This window comes from Vollenhovia emeryi, unplaced genomic scaffold, assembly GCF_000949405.1.
Source record: "Vollenhovia emeryi isolate VEMERY1.0 unplaced genomic scaffold, V.emery_V1.0 DF939149.1, whole genome shotgun sequence".
NCBI lineage: Eukaryota > Metazoa > Arthropoda > Insecta > Hymenoptera > Formicidae > Vollenhovia > Vollenhovia emeryi.
Window position 1 is genome coordinate 890,480 of NW_011967217.1, and position 19,449 is coordinate 909,928.

The 19,449-nt window shown below is 47.4% G+C and overlaps 1 protein-coding gene across 4 annotated transcripts in view; it reads left to right on the forward strand.

The window, feature by feature from the left end:
• LOC105565755 overlaps positions 1-19,449 on the forward strand; it is a 263,695-nt gene that overhangs the window by 235,543 nt on the left and 8,703 nt on the right. For all 4 annotated transcript variants that reach the window (XM_012019200.1, XM_012019203.1, XM_012019204.1 and 1 more), the window contains exons 3-5: positions 7,114-7,336; positions 13,870-14,024; positions 14,351-19,324. In XM_012019200.1, coding sequence (XP_011874590.1) covers positions 7,114-7,336; positions 13,870-14,024; positions 14,351-19,324 — 5,352 coding nt within the window. The remainder of the gene's footprint in view (positions 1-7,113; positions 7,337-13,869; positions 14,025-14,350; positions 19,325-19,449) is intronic.

The window sequence follows — 19,449 nt, forward strand, 5'->3', positions numbered from 1 at the left end:
GGTTAGAGTCTTGCACTGACCGATAGCAGCGACACACAGGGCGAACTAATTTTGGCTTAAAACTGAGCACTACCCCCACTACTCGAGTTTCCAGACCTGTATGTAAGACCGTGGTCGAGACTCGCAGACAATATCGTGTGGGATGTCTAACCTTTAGATCGAGGATTTTAGGCGCAAGCTTCTAGAGCACCTGCAGTCAGGATCCGTATGAAAATGACGAACAAGTGGTAGGTCATTTTAGTGTTGGGTTATTAGATATCTTTGTTATCTGTCTACTGAATTGTCATGCGGAATGTTATCCTGTTCATCGTGTTAATCGTGTTAAATTATATATATTTTTAAATATATTTTAAATTATATACATTTTATATATTTTATATATTTATAAATTGCGTTCCCACACGTATAGTTATACTTTTATGACAAATTTTGCTCCCACGCTTTTGAGGACTTGTCCCAGAGCGTGTAATAAATAATGATTCTGATTCTGATCCCTCCCTCTCTCTCTCTCTCTGTCTGTCTGTCTCCCCTGTTGCCTTAGCGAGCTATAATAAGACTAGGGCGCGTAGCGCCGCGGCGGGGACTACGCGATTGTCGTTCATTAGGGAATTAATTGAATATTCGGGAGTGAGTAGGTGCGCGCACACACGTACCTCCTTTACACATGTCGTAATCAAGGTAAGCACCTTTTGTGAGAAACGGAGGCGGGCACGCAATTACTGGTGAAGAGTTACTAATTAACGAATTAATTAACTGCCGGTATCTAGTGACCTAAATATCTCCGAGACTTCGCGCACGCGGTTCTATTTTCAGTCGCCAATTTATCGATTCGTTTCGCCAAAAGTGCCGGAATTAGTTCGTTCTTCTAAATCGAGGCGGAACGTACGAACTGTCCGCGGGAAACGCGGAGTCGATAACGAAGCTCACTTTTCATTAACCCATTCAGGGGCACATTTTTGTAGCCGACCAATAGTGAAGGTTACGGTGGTTCTTTAGGTTTTTGGGATCGCTGATCACGATTCTGGGGTCAGAAATGCAAAATTCAAAATGGCGGATCCAAGATGGCGAACCAAAATGGGGAAAAATAAACGAATTCCCGCGAAACTTTGTACTTGGAGATTTTTGTTGTCGCTGATTACAAATCTAAAGTCAGAATTATAAAATATAGTTCATCTACGATGGTGGAACCCAATATGTAGGCAATTTTTACTTGAATTGGCAAATTTCCGCTAAAGATATAATAGATCCACGATCTCGAATTCACTGTATTGAACGTTATGATTCCGACTTCAAATTCATAATCAACGACCCCGAAGATCCTTCGGTACACACTTTTATGAGAATTCTTGAATTTTTGCTATTTTTGTCCGCCATCTTGGATCCGCCATTTTGACGTTTGTAATTTTAACCTCAGATTCGCATTCAGCGACCCCAAAAACCCCCATATATAGACTTTCAGTCAAATCCTTCGTAAAATATCTCCGAATTTCGATTGAAGAATCGTACGTTTTTCGACATAAATTATTTATCAACGATTGCAGAAAAATAATAATAACAGGACTTAGAATTTCATAGTTTAGGTATCTATGGATCCTGTAGAATCTTGTTGGCGCATTCTTGATGCAGAAATAGATTTATAATAATGAAAAACCCGATTATCATGAGGTGCTGCCCCGCAAAGGGTTAAACGATAACGTTTGACGACCTCGTCATTGTTATTTTTCAGCGCGTACAATTTAGGGATTCGGTTAAATTAATTGCAACGTCGTTGCATCTCTCGTTTCGCGCTGCGACCAAATGCTCTTTGTAGACGATCGTAGACGCGGAGGCACCTTTCATTACGCCCGACAATTGCTCGAGTTCAATAATGGCGATATTAATGCGGGAACACAGCGTCGTCGATCGTAAATTAGATATTCGCATTGACGTCGACGAACGCTCATTGTCGATCCATATTCCCGGCTTTGACGCGAGACTTTTAATAGTGGCAGAGTTTAATAACGCGAATCTCTCTCTCCCTCCCTCCCTCCCTCCCTTTTTCTGTAAAATTTTATATTCTCGTCACGAGAATGCGCGCAAAATGAAAAAGCTGCACAACTTTGCGTCGCAACGCGAAAGTGGGTTTAAAATCAATTATCTTAAAATTATTGTTAAATCGATTGCGCCGCGTAACACAACAGTTGCGAGCTTGACTAATATCGTTACAATTTATTACAAATTCGTTGCGATAAGCACAAACGATAGCTGCGCGCTTAAAGCGCATGTGTAATCAAATTACGCGGCGCGCTTTTATTTTATACACCGCGCTCGTCGCAGGAAATTCGTAATAACTCAACAATTGTGAGAGATTCCGATAATTGATTCGGCCTCGGTTTAAACGGCGCGACTTTACGTAACGGCGCGTTCGCCGTTTCATTCAATTATACAATATCTAGTTCGGCGTTTAGCGAAAACATTGCACCGTGCCGCCCGCCTTTCGTGACGAATGGGCCGCCACTTGTTACCCGAAAGAGAGGCGCGTACCTCGGCCCGCGACTCGCCGCGGCCGGCCGACATTCCCTGGGAAACGTTACCCGCGAACAATCGTCTATTTACGTTGCGTGCCGTACATATGCGAGTTTAATTATCCGCGGTTGACAGCTACGTACGACGTGCCCCCGCGCGATTGTCTCGAGAGCCAATTTGTGAGGCTCGGCGACTGAGCGCGGTTGGTCCCGCCGTTGCTCACAATTAAAGTCGTAAAATCGCCGACTAATAGCCTTGTTACGTTAATTCAGTGTAATGTCGCACAGTAACGATAAACGCGTACCGGTACATAAGTATGCAAGAACGTTTCGCGTAAGGGAAAGGGGGGGGAGCGAGGGGCCGACATAAATTTAATTTAACGACCTCGAGGTCAGCACGTCGCGTTGCATCGAGCTGAGCCGAGCCGAACCGAGCTGAGCTGATCTGAGCCGAACAGAGTCGAGCCAAGAGAGAGAGAGAGAGAGAGAGAGAAAGAAAGAGAGAGAGAGAGGAATAGGGGCCCCGCACGCGGAGTTGATTGGGGCCCCGAGATTCGCAGAGTCGACGGACGTGTGCTGGCACTCGATGATTTACCTCTCTCGAAACAAGACTCGCGGGGATCGTCGCGCACTCGCGATCGAGGAACGCAACAACCCCCGGCGAGTTCCGCGGGGCTTTACGCGCTTACGAGCATTGGCCACGGGGATGTGTATCGATTTACGATGTTAGAGCACGAGCACCACGGATTGTGTCCCTCCCGGCTGGTTTTACGCGGGTAATTAACGCGCGGTTATTTACGAACGTCTCGGTTTGGTATACACGGAGATTTAAATATTATGCCTTCGACTGGATCGTACGACAGGTTTATTTGCGCTTCTAACTAGTTTCTCTTTTCTATTACCATTAAATTTGTCCGGAGACGTTCCTGTAATTAGAATGATTGCTGTATGTATGTATGTATGCACATGCACGCACGCGCATACGTATTTATACGCGAGTGTGTGAGAAACAAGAGTACTGTATTTCGTAATAACTCGTGGTACTTAATTTTCCGCGTGCTAGCCAGGCGAAAAAGTTTTTTATCGCGGACGTATCGGTTTCTGGACACTTGAGAGAGTTTGCGGTATTAATTTCATTTTCTCCCGATGTAATAGTCTCCGTCCGATTATACGCGGTACAGTAACCTATTATATAAAATAATTTTATGTAAAACCGGTAGAGAACACTGCTGTGCACTAGCTGGCTCGTTTGGCGTGGTAATTACAGCCGGCGCAGCGCGGTTTATTTTCCCTTTCGAGATCGTCTAATCAAGAGGGAGAGAGAAAGAGAGGCGGACTCTCGGCTACGCTCATCCGGACACAAGGGAACGGGTAAAAGCTATCGTATTAAAGTCGTTTCTGTCGCAGTACGGCGTCTCATTTTGCGTCCGAGAAAAAGGATTAAATCGCGGTTTCCGCCGCCAGTCGCCGGCCGTGATTACCTCGCGTGCAACGGGCGGCGTGTGACGGGAAATAATGCCGTGGAAAGCGGCGGCGGAGCGTGTATGCGCTCTCTCGGTGACGAGGATTATTTAGGTAGTGATGCAAACACCTTGCGTACATGCCTCGCGCACGTATATACAATCGTACGACGTAACGCAACAGCACGCTCGGAGGCAACGGCACTGTTGCGGGCGTGAATAAAAAAAAAGAGAGAAGAGGATTGAGCGCGCGATACGTATGTGTCCGCGGCGGTTTCGTTTTGCAAAGAATGCGGAACGGAAAGGAAACTTAATTTTCCAGCGTGTACAGTGCGGTGCATTAATTCGCCACGGGTCGTATTGTCAAAAAGCGTCTCTAAAATTTTTCGAGCTAAATTTACACTCGAATCGTTGTGTCATTGACCACTTCACTCTATTCGAGTGAATATTTACTCCAATAGAGTGAATTAATTCACTCTAACACAAAAAGTGAAGTCGCAAGCACTCCAAAATTCACTCCAACTTAAAGTACGGTATTCCGCCACTAGATGGCCGCCGAACTCGTAAGTGAGATCGCGATATACAGGGCGTTATGTAATACCCGCCTCACCTCTTATTTACGAATAGAGCGGACCAGACTGCGTCGAAAAGTCCTCTATCATTTTGCAATTTTCGCAATAGTTAAAGAGTTATTTGTGATTAAAAATCGCTGTCTTAGCCCGGCCTACCGCCCAATTAAAGCGCGCGGCGAGATGCGGCCGTCCCGCGATTGGCATTGCTAGGCGCGCGGAGAGTTGTTTAATACACGTAGCCGTTGCCGTGTGTCATAAGATTTGTTTTCTGTTCCTGCACTGGCGAACTAGTGCAGTAAGCTAGAATGAGAAAATATATACTTGTCTAACTCTAATTTATTGCACTAGTTCACCGGTGCAGGAACAGTAAACAAACCTATAAACAACTCCCCCGCGCGCCTAGCAACGCCAATCGTGGGACGGCCGCATCTCGCCGCGCGTTTGAAATTGGGCGGTAGGCCGGGCTAAGACAGCTAAGACATTTTTAATAATTAATAACTCGTTAACTATTGCGAAAGTTGCAAAACGGTAGAGAATTTTTCGACCCGGCCTAGTCCGCTCTATCCGTAAAGAGGTGAAAAAGATCTTACATAACACCCTGTATGAGGAACCCGGCATATAAAGAACTCCGTCACGGGCCGGGACGGTTTTTCAATCAGCAGAATAAGCGAAACTGTCACATAAAGTATAGACTTTCAGTACTGGCTGTGCTAGAATACAGCCTCTAATATGCGATGATCATAGTGAACGAACAATAGCGAAGCTCTCGTCCACGAATCTTATACTGCTAGCAATAATAGATTTAAGTAAAACATAGTACTCTTTTCAGAGTCGAAGAATCGATCCAAGTAAAGAGCGAATAACGGCACTCTTTCAAGAGGTGAAATTGCACTCCAGTCGGACTGGCAGTATTTTCATTATTTCTTCGAGTGAAATCTCGTTCCAAAAGAGCGAGATTTCACTCCACAAAATTTAGAGAGTACGTTTAAATAATAAAGTTTTTTTTCTTCCTCCATCCCCAATTATTACCCGAACCGTGCTGTACACTCGCGCCGTATCGTTACTCGATGACTTTCCGTATCTCGCTTACAACCCGTAATTTTTCTCGATCTCGAGAGATCCACCTTCTCGGAACGCCACCATTACCGCTGCCCGCGTCCTCGATAAAAGACGCCCGTCGATCCGGCGGTAGCCGCGATCGATTTGTAAATTACGATTCTTCGTTCCCCGCTTCGTCTGTCGCTCGACGGTATCTTTGATCCGCAATATTTCCGAGATGGGTCGCGTCACGACACCGGAGGCCTCCCGGTTTCTCTCGACGGTATCGCGGCCGGCGAGTGGGCGTGATTAGCCGGTAAAGTGATCATCGCGCTGATGAGCTCTTCGCCAGAAGGGGGAATGAATAATAGGCCGGAGTCGGAGAAAACACGTTCTGATTGAGTTAACCGTCGGTGTGCGTACGTCATTACATCGGCGCGGCGACTCGTCGGATTCCCGATGATGCAAGGCCGACCGCCGTCGCCGAGCGCGCGTAATCCCGGCGCCGTATTTGGGTCGTTCTTAATTAACCCGCCGGGCACCATATCTCGGGATGCGTCGCGGAATTCGCGCGCGGTCTCCTTTCCGCACCCGCGACTACTCGTTTCGGGCGCGGCGTCGAATATTACGGAGTCTGAAATATTTTACATTCGCGGGTCTTTCAATTGATTCTGCAAATCGATTAGATTCAATCTGATTGAGTCTTTTAATTCGAATTCGTAGCGAGCCGAACGTCACGTGACGTATCGGCTTTTTGCTCTCATTAGCTATAACCGATCGAGACGACACCATTGCGATCGACGATGATTGCGACGTCGGAAAAACGCCACGGCGATTAACATTTCGCGCGCTGCGCTTTACGAATACTTGTATATCAAGCGGTATCATCCTATTTACAACACGCTGGTAATGGCATCGTGTTTGCGGCCGTAAATTGCTGCGGAACGTCTCCCGAGCTGACAAGTAACACGGCGAAGCTCGCGCACGATGCCATTACGGGCATCGGCCTGCGGCCTTCCAACTCGGACGCGTTTTAACTCCGCTCGTAGCGCGTCGCGCATCGATCATGAGATTCATGAGCATCGCCGGTCTGAGGCCACCGACTCTCCTAGCCTCCCTTTCTTTCTCCCGCTTCGCACGCTCGCCTCGCTCTCGCATCGCGCGCGTCGATATTCGCCAATTATGGCGATCCCTCGACGAAATCGGACGCAGGCAGAGGGAAATCATCTTCATTTTATGCAGGCTACGTTGCGTAGTGAAACGCTAAGCTGTGAATCATAAATGCCACATTCCACGCGTCGGTCGGGTCGGACTCGGGACGTCGGTGAGATAACCGGGCGACGGAAGAATTCTCGGCGGAGTCCTCGACGATAATTCCGACGGTCCACCGAGACCCGGGCCGATTTCCGTAATCCTCGAGAGAATATTCTAAAGAGATTCTAAAGAGACGTTCGAAATGACTCGGAGTTAGCTCGTTAGCCCCGTCACATCGGCTGCGATACGATCAGGTGAATAACGAGCGTCGCGTTCTTGTTTCAGGTTGCGACGCGACCTTGGAGCCCGGATCAGGGCAAGACGCGGGAGATGACCAAGCTCTGCAACCATAAGAGGAAACTTCTGCTGCCGGCCGCGGCCGCGGCCGCCAGTCCTGTTGCGTCCTGTACGCCGGCGGTCTCGTCGTCGACTTTATCTTCTGGCCCGACAACGGCCTCGATTCACGCGAACGCCGACTCGCCCACGTCGCCGGATAAAACCAGAAAAGGTAAGGACGCGAATGCTACCAGAACGATCGGATTGTGGTCCGGATCGAACGTAAGAAATCGCTACCGGGGAATCGCGGTGATGGGGAAGGAGACAATATCTGTATGTATTAGAAGCACAAGACGAAAGCCGTCGTTTTGTAGCGTATGGTATGGAGATCTGTGTATTCCTCGGAGTGTTCTTGGACACCGGCGCAATGTATTTCCCTTTGAATGTATTGGACTGTATAAAATTATTATGCAAACTGCTTCGGCTTCGCTAAACGTATTTATTAGTTGTACTACAGCGAGTCCACCACCTCCTTCGATCGCACGAACAACAACTTAACCGACGGTCTCTCTCCAGTAAAACAAACACTATCGCGGTTGCGCGTCTAAAGGCCGAATCAGACTAGCAATTGTCGACTCGGATTGGAAATTGGCGATTGTCTTCTAGCCAATGAGAGCAAAGCAGCTAACGATTTAATCGACTCTCATTGGCTGGAGGACAATCGTCAGTCGCCCAATCCGAATCCAATCCGAGTCGGCAATTGCTAGTCCGATTCGGCCTTAACCCTTTGAAACATACATTTTGCTATTGAACCATTTTCTGTGAAACTTTGTATACAAGGGTTTTTGGGCTCGCTGATTACGAATCCGTTATCAGATTTTTCATAATTCAAAATGGCGGAATTCAAAACTTAAAAGAATTAACATCAGTCAACTGTAGTTCAATTATGCTAAGAAACATTATTTAGATGTTATTAGGACCCATGGAATCTAAATTCCAGTTCAAAATTCTTATAGAATATAAAAAATAGCGCGCGCGAAATGGCGGATGCAAAATTGAAATTTGATCATATTTTTAATTATATTTCTCGCGCACCATTTTTGAATTCGCGCGCCAGGCAATCGAACGATCCCGCGCTCGTTGAAAATGAAGATTCCTCCATCCCCGACATACCCGTTTTCATAATCCCGGCGACTTCGGACAGGTCGAATTTCTATCGTGCACGCAAACTCTCTCTCTCGCGCGCGCGTACACACACACCCATACGCGCACGTGGCGCGGAACTTTCTCCATCGATCCGGCGTATTAACAAAGTTTTCTGTCAAGTCGGACGTCGAACCGGCGCCATAATCGCCGGGAACGTTTATTCACCGTCGCGGCGGGAACACGTGCCAACTTTTATTGGAGGAAGACCAAAAGTTTTTCCACCCCGTCAAGTGAGCCGTGATCATTAAGGAAAAAAGTCGACGGCGGAAGAAGGACGACGAAATTGCGGCATTAGCGAAGTCGGCTCGCTCGCTCCTTCCCCTCCTCCCTGCGCTCTTTCTTCGCTCTCTTCTCCACCTCCTCGTCTCGGAATCGTCCCCCGCCCTCCGCGCCAGCATTAAAGCTCGAGAGAGCTGCGACGGCGGGCGAAGACGGGGCGCAGGCAGGGCGGAATGATGTATCACCGTAGCCGCCAAACTCTCCACCGAATTTCATTACCAAATCCCATAACCGACGTATCCCATCCCGCCGTCGCTTCTTTTCCCACCCCGTCCTCCCTACCCCATCTCCCAGCCCCTATCCCCCTTCCTTTTTCCCTTACTTTCCGCGCCGTTAATTAAGCGGCTGTTGCAGGACGCGACGGACGCGTTCCCGGCGTACCTCTACCTCTACCTGTACTCCAAATTGCGTCGGCTAGAAATTATAATCCGCTTGTAGATTGAAAGCCGAGCGCGCGGCCGCGTCGGCGACCAGGCGGTTATTAAACTTTCACCCTGCGCGCGTCGTAGCCGCGCGTTTTAATATTATTCGCAGCGGGGCTGGAAACGCCCCGGTGTCGAATTACTCGAATACAACGGGAAAATTATATGCATTCAGCGCGTAAGGATGACGCGGAAAAGTATTAATTGGCGCATCACAAAGTCGGCGACCGACGTTAGAGACTTTCATTTGCGTTCGTGATTAATACCGCGTCCGTGATATCGCATTCTCTTTCCTTTTCAGAGGGCTCGCTTGATGAACGTAACGTTCTCGCAAATAAAAACGAATCGATTCGCAGCATTCGTTCGCAAATAAATTAGCGCGATTAGGCATTCCGTTACACGCGGGGCGCGCGGCCGGTAACTTCGGCGCTCGCGTCTGGAAATCTGGGGCTGAAGTTTAACTCGAGTTTACGGCCGCGGTGCGCGAGGTAGGATAATACGTATACGTCGGTGGCGGTGTTTTTATGGGACTTTATAGGGTCGTTTTAACATCGGCGCGCGCGCCCGCTCGCGCCGCCTCGATTCCAATTCTCCGGTGATATAAAACGACACGCTCTGGATGGGGCTGGTTTTTTCCCTCCGCCGACTCTCTCTCTCTCTCTCTCTTTGCCTCGTCGGGGGTTGCTCGCATTCGGGTTCGCGCGCTGCGCAAACACACGCATACACGCACGTCCCACGGCTAGGGTGAGGAACGGCAAAGGGAATAAGTGGAGAGGCTCGAATGAATCTTTATCGTCGGACGTCGAGCTCCCGGGTTTTCATAACGCGCTCCCGCTCCCCGCTGGGAGCCGATTTAATTCCCCCTTTTTCTGATTTTCAGTTTGACTTTGCCGGCTTAAGAGGGCGGGTCTTCGCTTACGTACGACGGATTATGTACCGCGCTGGGAGCAGGGATGATTGAACGTCTGTTACAGTTTTATCGGTCACGGGAGCAGGGTGGGAGTCGCGATTGTTCGAGGCAATTTGCCGACGTAAAAGTTCGGCGATACGCTAATTGCCTTGATAGCTTTTTCGTGTAATAATACAAAGTACCACCCGACTTTCATGCGCGCAATTATTTGTATAAACACTAAATAAAGTTTTTAATGGAGTCGATTAGAGAATCGTTCGCGGCGATTTAAAATGCTTTTTATTAGTCCGTAAACTCTCTATACGTTTAGCTAACGGTGAAGCGAAATATTTTCGCTGCGCGAGGTGGAACGTAGTCCGGTTGTTCAACGCTTAATTAGGATAATCAAGTCCAACTTCGTTACCCGATTGAGTAATGTCAATAGGCGCGTTTAACGAGAATCATCGCGCGTCATGCAATTGTTCAATTGATCGTGATGGCAACCCGTTGAAATCTAGAGCGCGGTTCGCGCGCGATCTTTTATCGCCCTGAACAATTTTCCCCCGGAGCTCGATCGATCACTTTTGTCCTCGGCGTAGCGCGCGGCGGTTACGACGGCATCTCGAGAGCACAGAGAAGCGATTTTACGGGCGACGAACTCGAGTTTCGCCCTTCCGCGTGCGACAGCCACCCCCGGATTTTGTCGCAAGTGGGAAACTTTAAACATTCCTTCGGCGGATTTCGCGGTCTGTTTGTTCTCGTTGCCCACTGAGGGTTATCGGTGTCGTGTAAACAGCTTAGCACTGCCCCCCCCCCCCCGCCTGTCGGGTCTATCGAATCCGTATTCTTTTCTGAAGACTTCTGTTTACATAGGATGTTCCTGCGAGAGAAATAATCTTCCGTTAAGGAAGTAGGTACAGGGGTGAGAAACGGGGTAAACACAGCCCAGCCCACGCAAGATGAAAAGGCAAATCTCTGCTAATGAGATATGTACAAGACACAGTGTATAAGCCAACCGGGGGATTGAAGACGGAGAGGGACCTCGTACGAGTTTTATCAGGCTAAAGGAATTAATAGTACATTCGGTTATTTACTACTCGTCGTGACTGTGCTAATAGTTGAATTAATAGGAATCAGTCCGATTGCGTTTAAGAGAGACTAAATCTCAGGGTATCTCCTGTCGGCTGTGTTCGTCGTGGCCGATCCGACGCGGCCATCTCCGACCAATCGGCCGGTCGTACCTTCTTATCTCGCGGCGACGATCAATAAAGTCCCGGGAAGAGGAAAGAATCCGTTCTCCCTTCGCTGCCTGCGACGACAATGACGACGACGACGACGACGACGACGACGACGACGACGAGGACGAGAACGAGAATGTTACCGCGACCGGGTGCGGCTGATGGTGGAGGGTGGCGGTGGATACAAGAGGAGGAAGAGTGAAAGAAGCCAGGCCATAGCCTCGGTGTGGGGCTGCGGGGGAGGGGGTGGTAGACACGGAGTTGATAAGGGTTAATTTCGTACGAGAGGAGAGCGAGCTATGGTCGCGCGCAGACAGAAGGGGGAGGTGGTAGCCTTGCGGTCCAACTGCGTCCGATTGTGATTCTTGCGCCTGCCCCGGGAGTGACGTCCGTTGCCTCGGCGGAGGGTCCTTATTCTTCTCTCCGTTTCTCCCTCGGGCCACCCTTGCACCCACTTCCGTCGGTTGGTCGCGCAAGCGCATTCCGACCCCTTTCCGCTCAGTCCGCATCAACGCCCCGGCGTAACGTAACGGCGTGATCCCGGCGGATTTTTATGCTTTGCGCTGAGAAGGGAGTCATTCCGCGAGGGTAGAGCCAGAGCTCGGGAACGTAGACCCGCGACCGTCTGCCGTTGCAGACGCAGTTACAACGCTGACGATGCCATCGGCGCTCGTTCTCGATGATGCTGCGCCAGTGGGACCGATAGGGAGTGGATCTATCCCGCGATCGTACGAATGTCACCTTCGCAGGTGCGTTTCATTCGAGCGGTATATATTACGTGAGAATCTCGAGAATTTAGAATCCCCTCTCTGTAAACGGGCATCGTACATTTGCTTGAAATATCATACAAATGCTGCGATTAAATCTATAAAATTTAAATCCTTGTGAGTGGTAATAAAATGTATCACGTAGAACTTAATGTATCTTAAAAATCCATAGTTCCAATAGAGAAATGTATTTGTGATTGGGACAATGAGCGGAAAAGAAAGACAAACAGATTCCGTATAAATTGAGTCGAGATACGTTTGAGTCCCGTAAAATTGATCGTTTGTTACGAGCGAAGTCAGCAACGAATGTCCCAACGTGCTTAAGTGAGTAAGGTGGCGTTTGGAAACAGCCGCAAACGACGAACTACATCTTCCAATTACTACGTCGCCCTCTTTCACCGGGGTTTAACGACGAGAACGTTTATTGCTCGAGCCATTGACTGCAGGCATTCCAAGTAGACGGGGAGACTTTACGCGTTCGCGCGAAAACCCCCGGAAGCCACAAAATGGATCCGAAGATTTTACGCAAATCTACCGTTCTCCCTCTTGGAAATCGGGTTAAACTACCGTCGTCAGGACGGACAAGTTGCCTCGCTGCCATCGTAGATTCATTACTACCCCCCCCCCATCCTTCTCTTTTGCTTTCGCCTCTCATCGTTTTCATGCCTCTCCCTCTTCGTCGAGAATTATCCGGCTCCCTCTTTCCCGCATCAATCGGCGGGCACGGAGAATAATTATCCTCTGTAGGCTTACAGATAAAAGATCCCCTTAGCCTATCGCCCCGTTGAATACCTTAGCCCTCCTGCTTTCTAACACGTCTCGTAAATCACGGTAATTCGGAAGTGTCGATGGCCCCTGCGGTAATTCTTCGTGAATATGCAGACGATGGCGTTTCAGAAGCGTTATAAATATCTAGTTTCGTTTTACAAACCTCTCGGAAATTACATACACTTTTTCCCCGGCATTCTGCGTTTATGCGGTTTATTTTATTAGCGTACAATATTTATCAATGTAGATTAACGCTAATATTATACGATCTTCGTTCTGTATTTAACTTTGTTATCGCGCAATTTATCATTCATCGAATGGCAATTTTAATATCTCTTATAAAAGTTTAATGTCGTTTCCAGAACTTTGCGAGACAGAGATACGCGATTTATATTACACTTGGATTATTAATACGCTAACGATACTGTTTTCTGTTATTACAAATTTTGCTTTTGTTAATTTGCTGTACTTTTAAAGTAATTTCTGAGCAATTTCCGAACTATGCACAGATAATAAAATAGATTTTGTATGTGTATTGATTATACAATACGAAACCTTAATTACGACGAATTTTGCCCGCTTAGTGCTATATTAAATAGTAATATATTATAACAAGTTTATTTATATAATTTGAATTATTCGATATGCTGTACCTGTTGCAGCAGGAATAATGGCTCACTGTAATAATTAACAGATTTTTTTATTACGTGAAAAATGTAACGGTCAATATTGCTCGTATGCTATAATATTGTTTCAGTTATTTAGCAGATTATTGACTGAATTGGTATTCTGTAACGCTTCTTGATCTATTACGGACAATATTTTCACTTCGCGAAAGATATTTTCCGGAATGATAATTAGACCGAGGGAAAGGTCGAAGTTTCAAAAAGCACTGGGAGTTAAAGCACGGAAATGTCGGGCTAAATACAATTTAACCTTGCGGCAGGATTTCAAATGGAACACTTGCTTCATTAAGAAGCTTGGAACGTCGTCTGAATAATAAGCGAGAAAGCCAGCGGCGCGAGATTAGGGCGAATAAGTCGTATTTTAATTTCTACAGCGCCGAGGACTTATCGTCTTCCACAATTGCGCTCCGGACGGGAAAAGCCTTTGTCGATTCAATTTCAAATAGATGCCGGCAAATCGAAGGTAATTGGATTCCGGTTTATTAAGAGATACTTTATTGGTGTGCGCAGATGGTCTCAGCAAGAAGAAGAAGAGGAAACTAGGAGGCATAGGCGGCATTTATTCCGGCGTCTCGGTTTCACAACTTCTGGCACAACGGGAGAGAGCTATTGCCGCGGTTGCGGCATCTGGAGTTCAAGGTTCACCGGTGCCTAATGGATCGCAGGTAATTGAGTCGTAGCTTTAATTGAATCGCAAATTACCGATCTCCTTCTTGAGTCAAGAATTATGCTTTTTACCAAGTGTTTTTATACAATGTTGAACACCACACAGTTCTATTATTATGTAATATATTAGAAAAACTTTTCTTTTGCTTGCTTCTTAATAAAGAATTAATTAATTGTAATATGAGTTATTCTAAAATATCTAGTAAACCAATGCGTTGTATATTTTTATTAATATATTATTAATCTATGAATTATTTATTAATTATTGATATATTATTAATTATTTACTTATTCAATTATTGAGATAAAATTATTTGATTTTTAGGTATGGCCGATTACGATCCCGAATCTGCAAGTTCAGCAGAATGGACAACAAATCTGTCATCAGTCTTTAAGTTCGCCTTCCCAGAATCATGACGTTAGCAGTTGTGCGAGAAATCCTCAACAGAGGGTAAATCAACATAATATGTCGGGCATGCTGATGGGCAACCCGTTGATTATGAATCAGCAGGGTACAAATTTCAATAATATGACTCAGCAGCAGCAGCAGCTTTTACAACAGCAACACCAGCAGCTTATTCTACAGCAGCAACAACAGCAGCACCAGCAGCTCATTCAGCAGCAGCAACAATCGCAGCAGTTGTTGCCGCACCAGCAGCAGTTACAACACATGCAAATTTTACAGCAGCAACAACAACAGGAACAACATCAAAACACCGTAGTAAATCAATTAGCGCAACAGCAGACTCCTCATTATATCAATCAACTAAATCAGCAGTCGTTACATGTAATGCAACAGCAGCAGCAGCAGCAACATTTGAATCAGCAGCAACAGCAGCAGCAACAACAGCAGCAGCAAATGCATTTGCAGCAAATTCAAAAACACAATATGCAACAACAGCAGCAGCATTTAGTACAGGAAGTGGATCAACAACAATCGGCAAATTATAATAATCAGCATTCTGTTGAGAATTACGTGCATCACATGCAAACGTCGCAAGTGCCGAATCAAACCGCCCTCCATCCGCAGTTGCATCAGCTTCATCAGCATCAAATGCAACAGTCACAACAGAATCAGCACGCTATGCAGCCTCAATCGACAGATCACTTCCAAATGCAGATTCAGCAGCAACTGCAACAGCAGCAGCAACAACAGCAACAACAGCATCAGCAGCAAATGTCACAAGTATGCATTCAGCCACAATATTCGAGCCAACAATTGAATCATCACTCTGTAGACATTATGCAGCAACAAACTGGTTCTGCCGTCATGACTAATATCAACGCCATGGACATTCAAAATAGGCATAACCGATCATCAGTTGATGAAGATCTGAATGCAAAACAATTACAACAGCAACAGCAGCAGCAACAACAACAACAACAGCAGCAACAACTTTTGTTACATAATCATTCGATGCAGCGACACCATGTGGTCCAAAATGGCGGTTTGCCGAGTAGTCCTCATGAGAATGTTCAACGGATGTACGCTCAAAATCAGGTACAATATCCGGCGAGAAATTTCGATCCCGCAAAGGGAACGAATACAGATGCCAAGATGGGACATCAACAACAATTTCTCTCCAATCATACGGGACGAAGCCCGAACACCAGTCACACTGTTGAGGTGCAGCAATCTGGTATGGGACCAAACGGGCAACCCGGCAATATGCATTTCAACAACAGGACACCGCCATGGCAACAAAATCGCGCCGCAGTTGTATCCCATCAACCGTCCGTCACAGTTCAGAATATCACTTGCAATTCGTTTGACCGTGTACCGCCGCTTCATCATCACATTCCACAGCCTTCCAATTGGACGGACGAGACCGCACGGAAAAAGGCGAAGTCGAATAAAGTAGTAGTGAAGAAGCAGCGTCAGCATGGAGTCGCAGAGTTGTCGAGAACAAATAATGGATTGGAACATTCGACACCAAGTCCGGTAGATGAATTCAGTGAGAATAATCAACAAAATAACGGTCAGGTAGGCTCAACGTTCAACAGTAGCGGTCCTTCGTTCCTAGAGGATCCTAGTGGGTACCTCGCTCAGCAAACGGCGCTGCTAAACAGCACGATATCGAGACAGACTGGTGTCAGTAGTTCTCAAGTAGGCATGATGAACAATAATTCGAAAGCATCGTCTCAAACCAGTCATGGCATGCATGTGCCTAACACCTATATTCCTCAACCAAAGCCTTCCTCTATCGCCAGTCCCACGAGTACCTCGTCATTTGCTTCCGTAAAAAATCACGCAACCTCGCCGGTTGTCGTACACAGTAGTATGACGCCGACGTCAAGCAGCGGCACGGATTCCGAGAGTAGTCCATGTCAAGGCTGTGTCACCAGCGCCGACACGCAGTCCTACATTCAGGATCAGTATAAGCAGCAGATGCAGCGACAGTACCTGATGCACACGGATCAGCGCGAAGATCCTGTTACATCGTCAACGTTCGGCGAGCGATATCAAACGAATAATCAACCGCAAGCCGATTCCAGACCGATACAAGGCGGTACTGTGAGCACCAGTCATGGATCTCCCATCGGTACGAATAGTCCGGCTAATTCGGACACGCCAGCAGCCTCGACGCCTGGAATTTCGCAACCGGCGACCCCGCAGAGTCTCATTTCGTCGCAACCGGCGACGCCACATAGCTATTCGCAACCGCCAACACCTCATTCACATGTCTCGGGCCAAATGCCATCGCAGACACTAACTCCACAAGCGCAACAGCAGCTGTCGCAATCCTTGATTGGTGGCAGCATTCAAGAACAAAGATCGGAGACTCCTAGTTCTGGCACGATGAGTTCCAGTGGTATTCCACCTAGTACTTCACCATCACAGACGTCCTCGTCTGTGTCGGATAATTTAACATCACAAGTGAAACGGCAAATAACAAGGCAAAGTTCTCTAGATGGTTATCAACCTCACCCACACACCGTCAATGCGGTCTCCAGGATACCCATAAACACTTTTAGTGGAACATCATCCGTGATAACAACTATGGCAAGTGGTCATACAGTTAGTAGTAACACAATTACGTCTGTGTTAGCCGGAAGAGCAAACACGGCTACTGTTTCCATAAACACTCCGTCTGCGATACCGAATCCTGCTATATCCAGTCTTTTGCCGAACAAGCCACAACATCAGACACAACCTACGGTATTGACGAATGTGCCGGGTACTCCAGTTACGACTCACTCATCTATTCCACTTAGTCAATCTTCGACGATGAGCGTCTCTAAATCACCGCTCGAAATGGTTCAGAGCGTTGTTAGCAGCATACAAGTACCTCAGACGAGTACGAACTCATTGCAGCCGCAAATGCAACAGCAGCACCCGCAACAACAGCAGCAGCATCAGCCACAACAGCAACAACATCCGCAAGCCAATGTTCAAGTTCACAACGTTCTCACTTCAGGAGGTATACTGAAGCATCCTGCTGGATCGGCGCTACCACCCGGTCATATATTGGTGTCCAGTGGCGGTCAACTCATAATGGCGAGTACCGGGTCGACTATTAATGGCGTGATGGCGCCTCCTCCACCGAAAATCATCTCTAACGCCAATTCTATGCCACCATTGTCAGTATCGCCGATGGTTACCAGCGTAACCGGAGCCGTCAGTCAAGTAATCCCTGCGGTGGGCGTAGCCCAACAAGTGATAGGGCAACCTACAGTGCTGGTGAATACTATTCAGACTCCGGTGTTGATTCAACCTGGTGTAATGACGATGGATAGCATAGGCCAGAACGTGCAGATACCACATCTGACGGTTGCTACCGGCAATGTTATACAAAACACTCAGTCCATCATTGACGCAAATCAGGATGTGTCCAGAACGGTCGGCGCCAATCAAGGCATGACGGTGAATCGACAGCCGGCGCTATTGTCGCCGGAATCGGCGATGACCAAGAAAAAGGCATACAAGAAACGAAAAGCAAATCCACAAACAGTGGCGTCGATGCTACACATTGCCTCGTCCCAGCAAAACGCTGGTATGTTGATGCAATCGCAGTCAAACTTCGCCCAGCAAAACTTTCAGACTCAGAGCATAGGCGGACCCATGCTCCAGGCGCTAACTATTGTGCCTGGTAAGGGCGGAGCACCGGCGCAGCTTGTGATGAACGGTCAGACCGGCGCAGCGTCCGCGCAATTTAACACTCAGCAAATAATCACAAATCCTCAACCAGCTCAACAAATAAATCTCCTTCAACCGGTGAACTTATTAAATGGCACAGCCGGGATGGTTCAGAATTTCCCTACTATCCAGCAGTTTATCGTGCCAGGTTTGGGTAGCATGGTAATGTCTGCAGACGGAACGGCTACGTTATTGCAAGACGCAGGTAACATCGGGATGCAGCTTCAGATACAGAATGTCAATGGTCAGAACGTGTTGACGCCGGTACAGAGCCATGGTGGCATATTCAATCCGAGTCAGAGCATATTGGCCGCCGGTCCAGCCGGCATGGTCATAAGGGCGCCACAGGCAACTGGCGGAAAGATAATTCAACAGCACAGTCCAGGAGCGCAGTTTCTTTCGCCGAATAGCGGCCAGTTCCTAGTGAACGGTACAACATCCTTCGGGAATCAATTGAGTCCGATAGTGGCCAATGTTAGTCCGAATCAGCAAGTGACGTTCAACGCTTCGCAAGTGAGACCGCCAAACATGCAAGGTCAGCAGGAGTTCATACAGATGAATGGGCAAACGCTTATGGTACCTTGCGCAACCGCACAGAATATTGCCGTCTCTTCAGCATCGAATCAACAGAACACGACCTTTGTGCAACAGAACACGACGATCGTACAGCAGCAGACAACTATGGTCTCAAACAATCAGATACCAAATTTTCAAAGCGCAGCTTCTAACGGCGGACAAACTGTCGATCCTTCTTTAAATCTCGACCATAATCAGTCTTATATTCTGAGTTCCGGTATGATTCAGGGTAAGGCGGCGTCATCATCTCCGAAAAGCGGCGTAAATTCGCCGTCGTCCGATCAGAATGTCGAACAGCAACAATACGTGCTAGCCAGTAGTAGCACGACCGTCATGGAGAAAACGGCCCAACAAAATGAACAGCACAGCCCGTTGATGGCAAGGCATTCTGTGTCGACGCAAACCGCAGGGAACCAAACGAACGTTGCGCAATCGGCGATGATGCGGCAAGGATCTCCTCCCGACACGACCACCCATAGTCCGGGAAACAGTCAGAGATCCAACAGTCCAGCTGTGGATACTACTACACATGGTGCAGCCTCGCCAGCGCCTCCGATCACCGCTAGACATCACTCGTCATCCACGGTAAAGAATAATTTGGAGCAAGAGTAGTTTAGTTAGTTGTATAACACAACCTCATCTTTTATTAAAAAAGAAAAAACATTTAATTTTATATTTTCAGTATTGCAGCTTAAAATGTAAGATTCTTT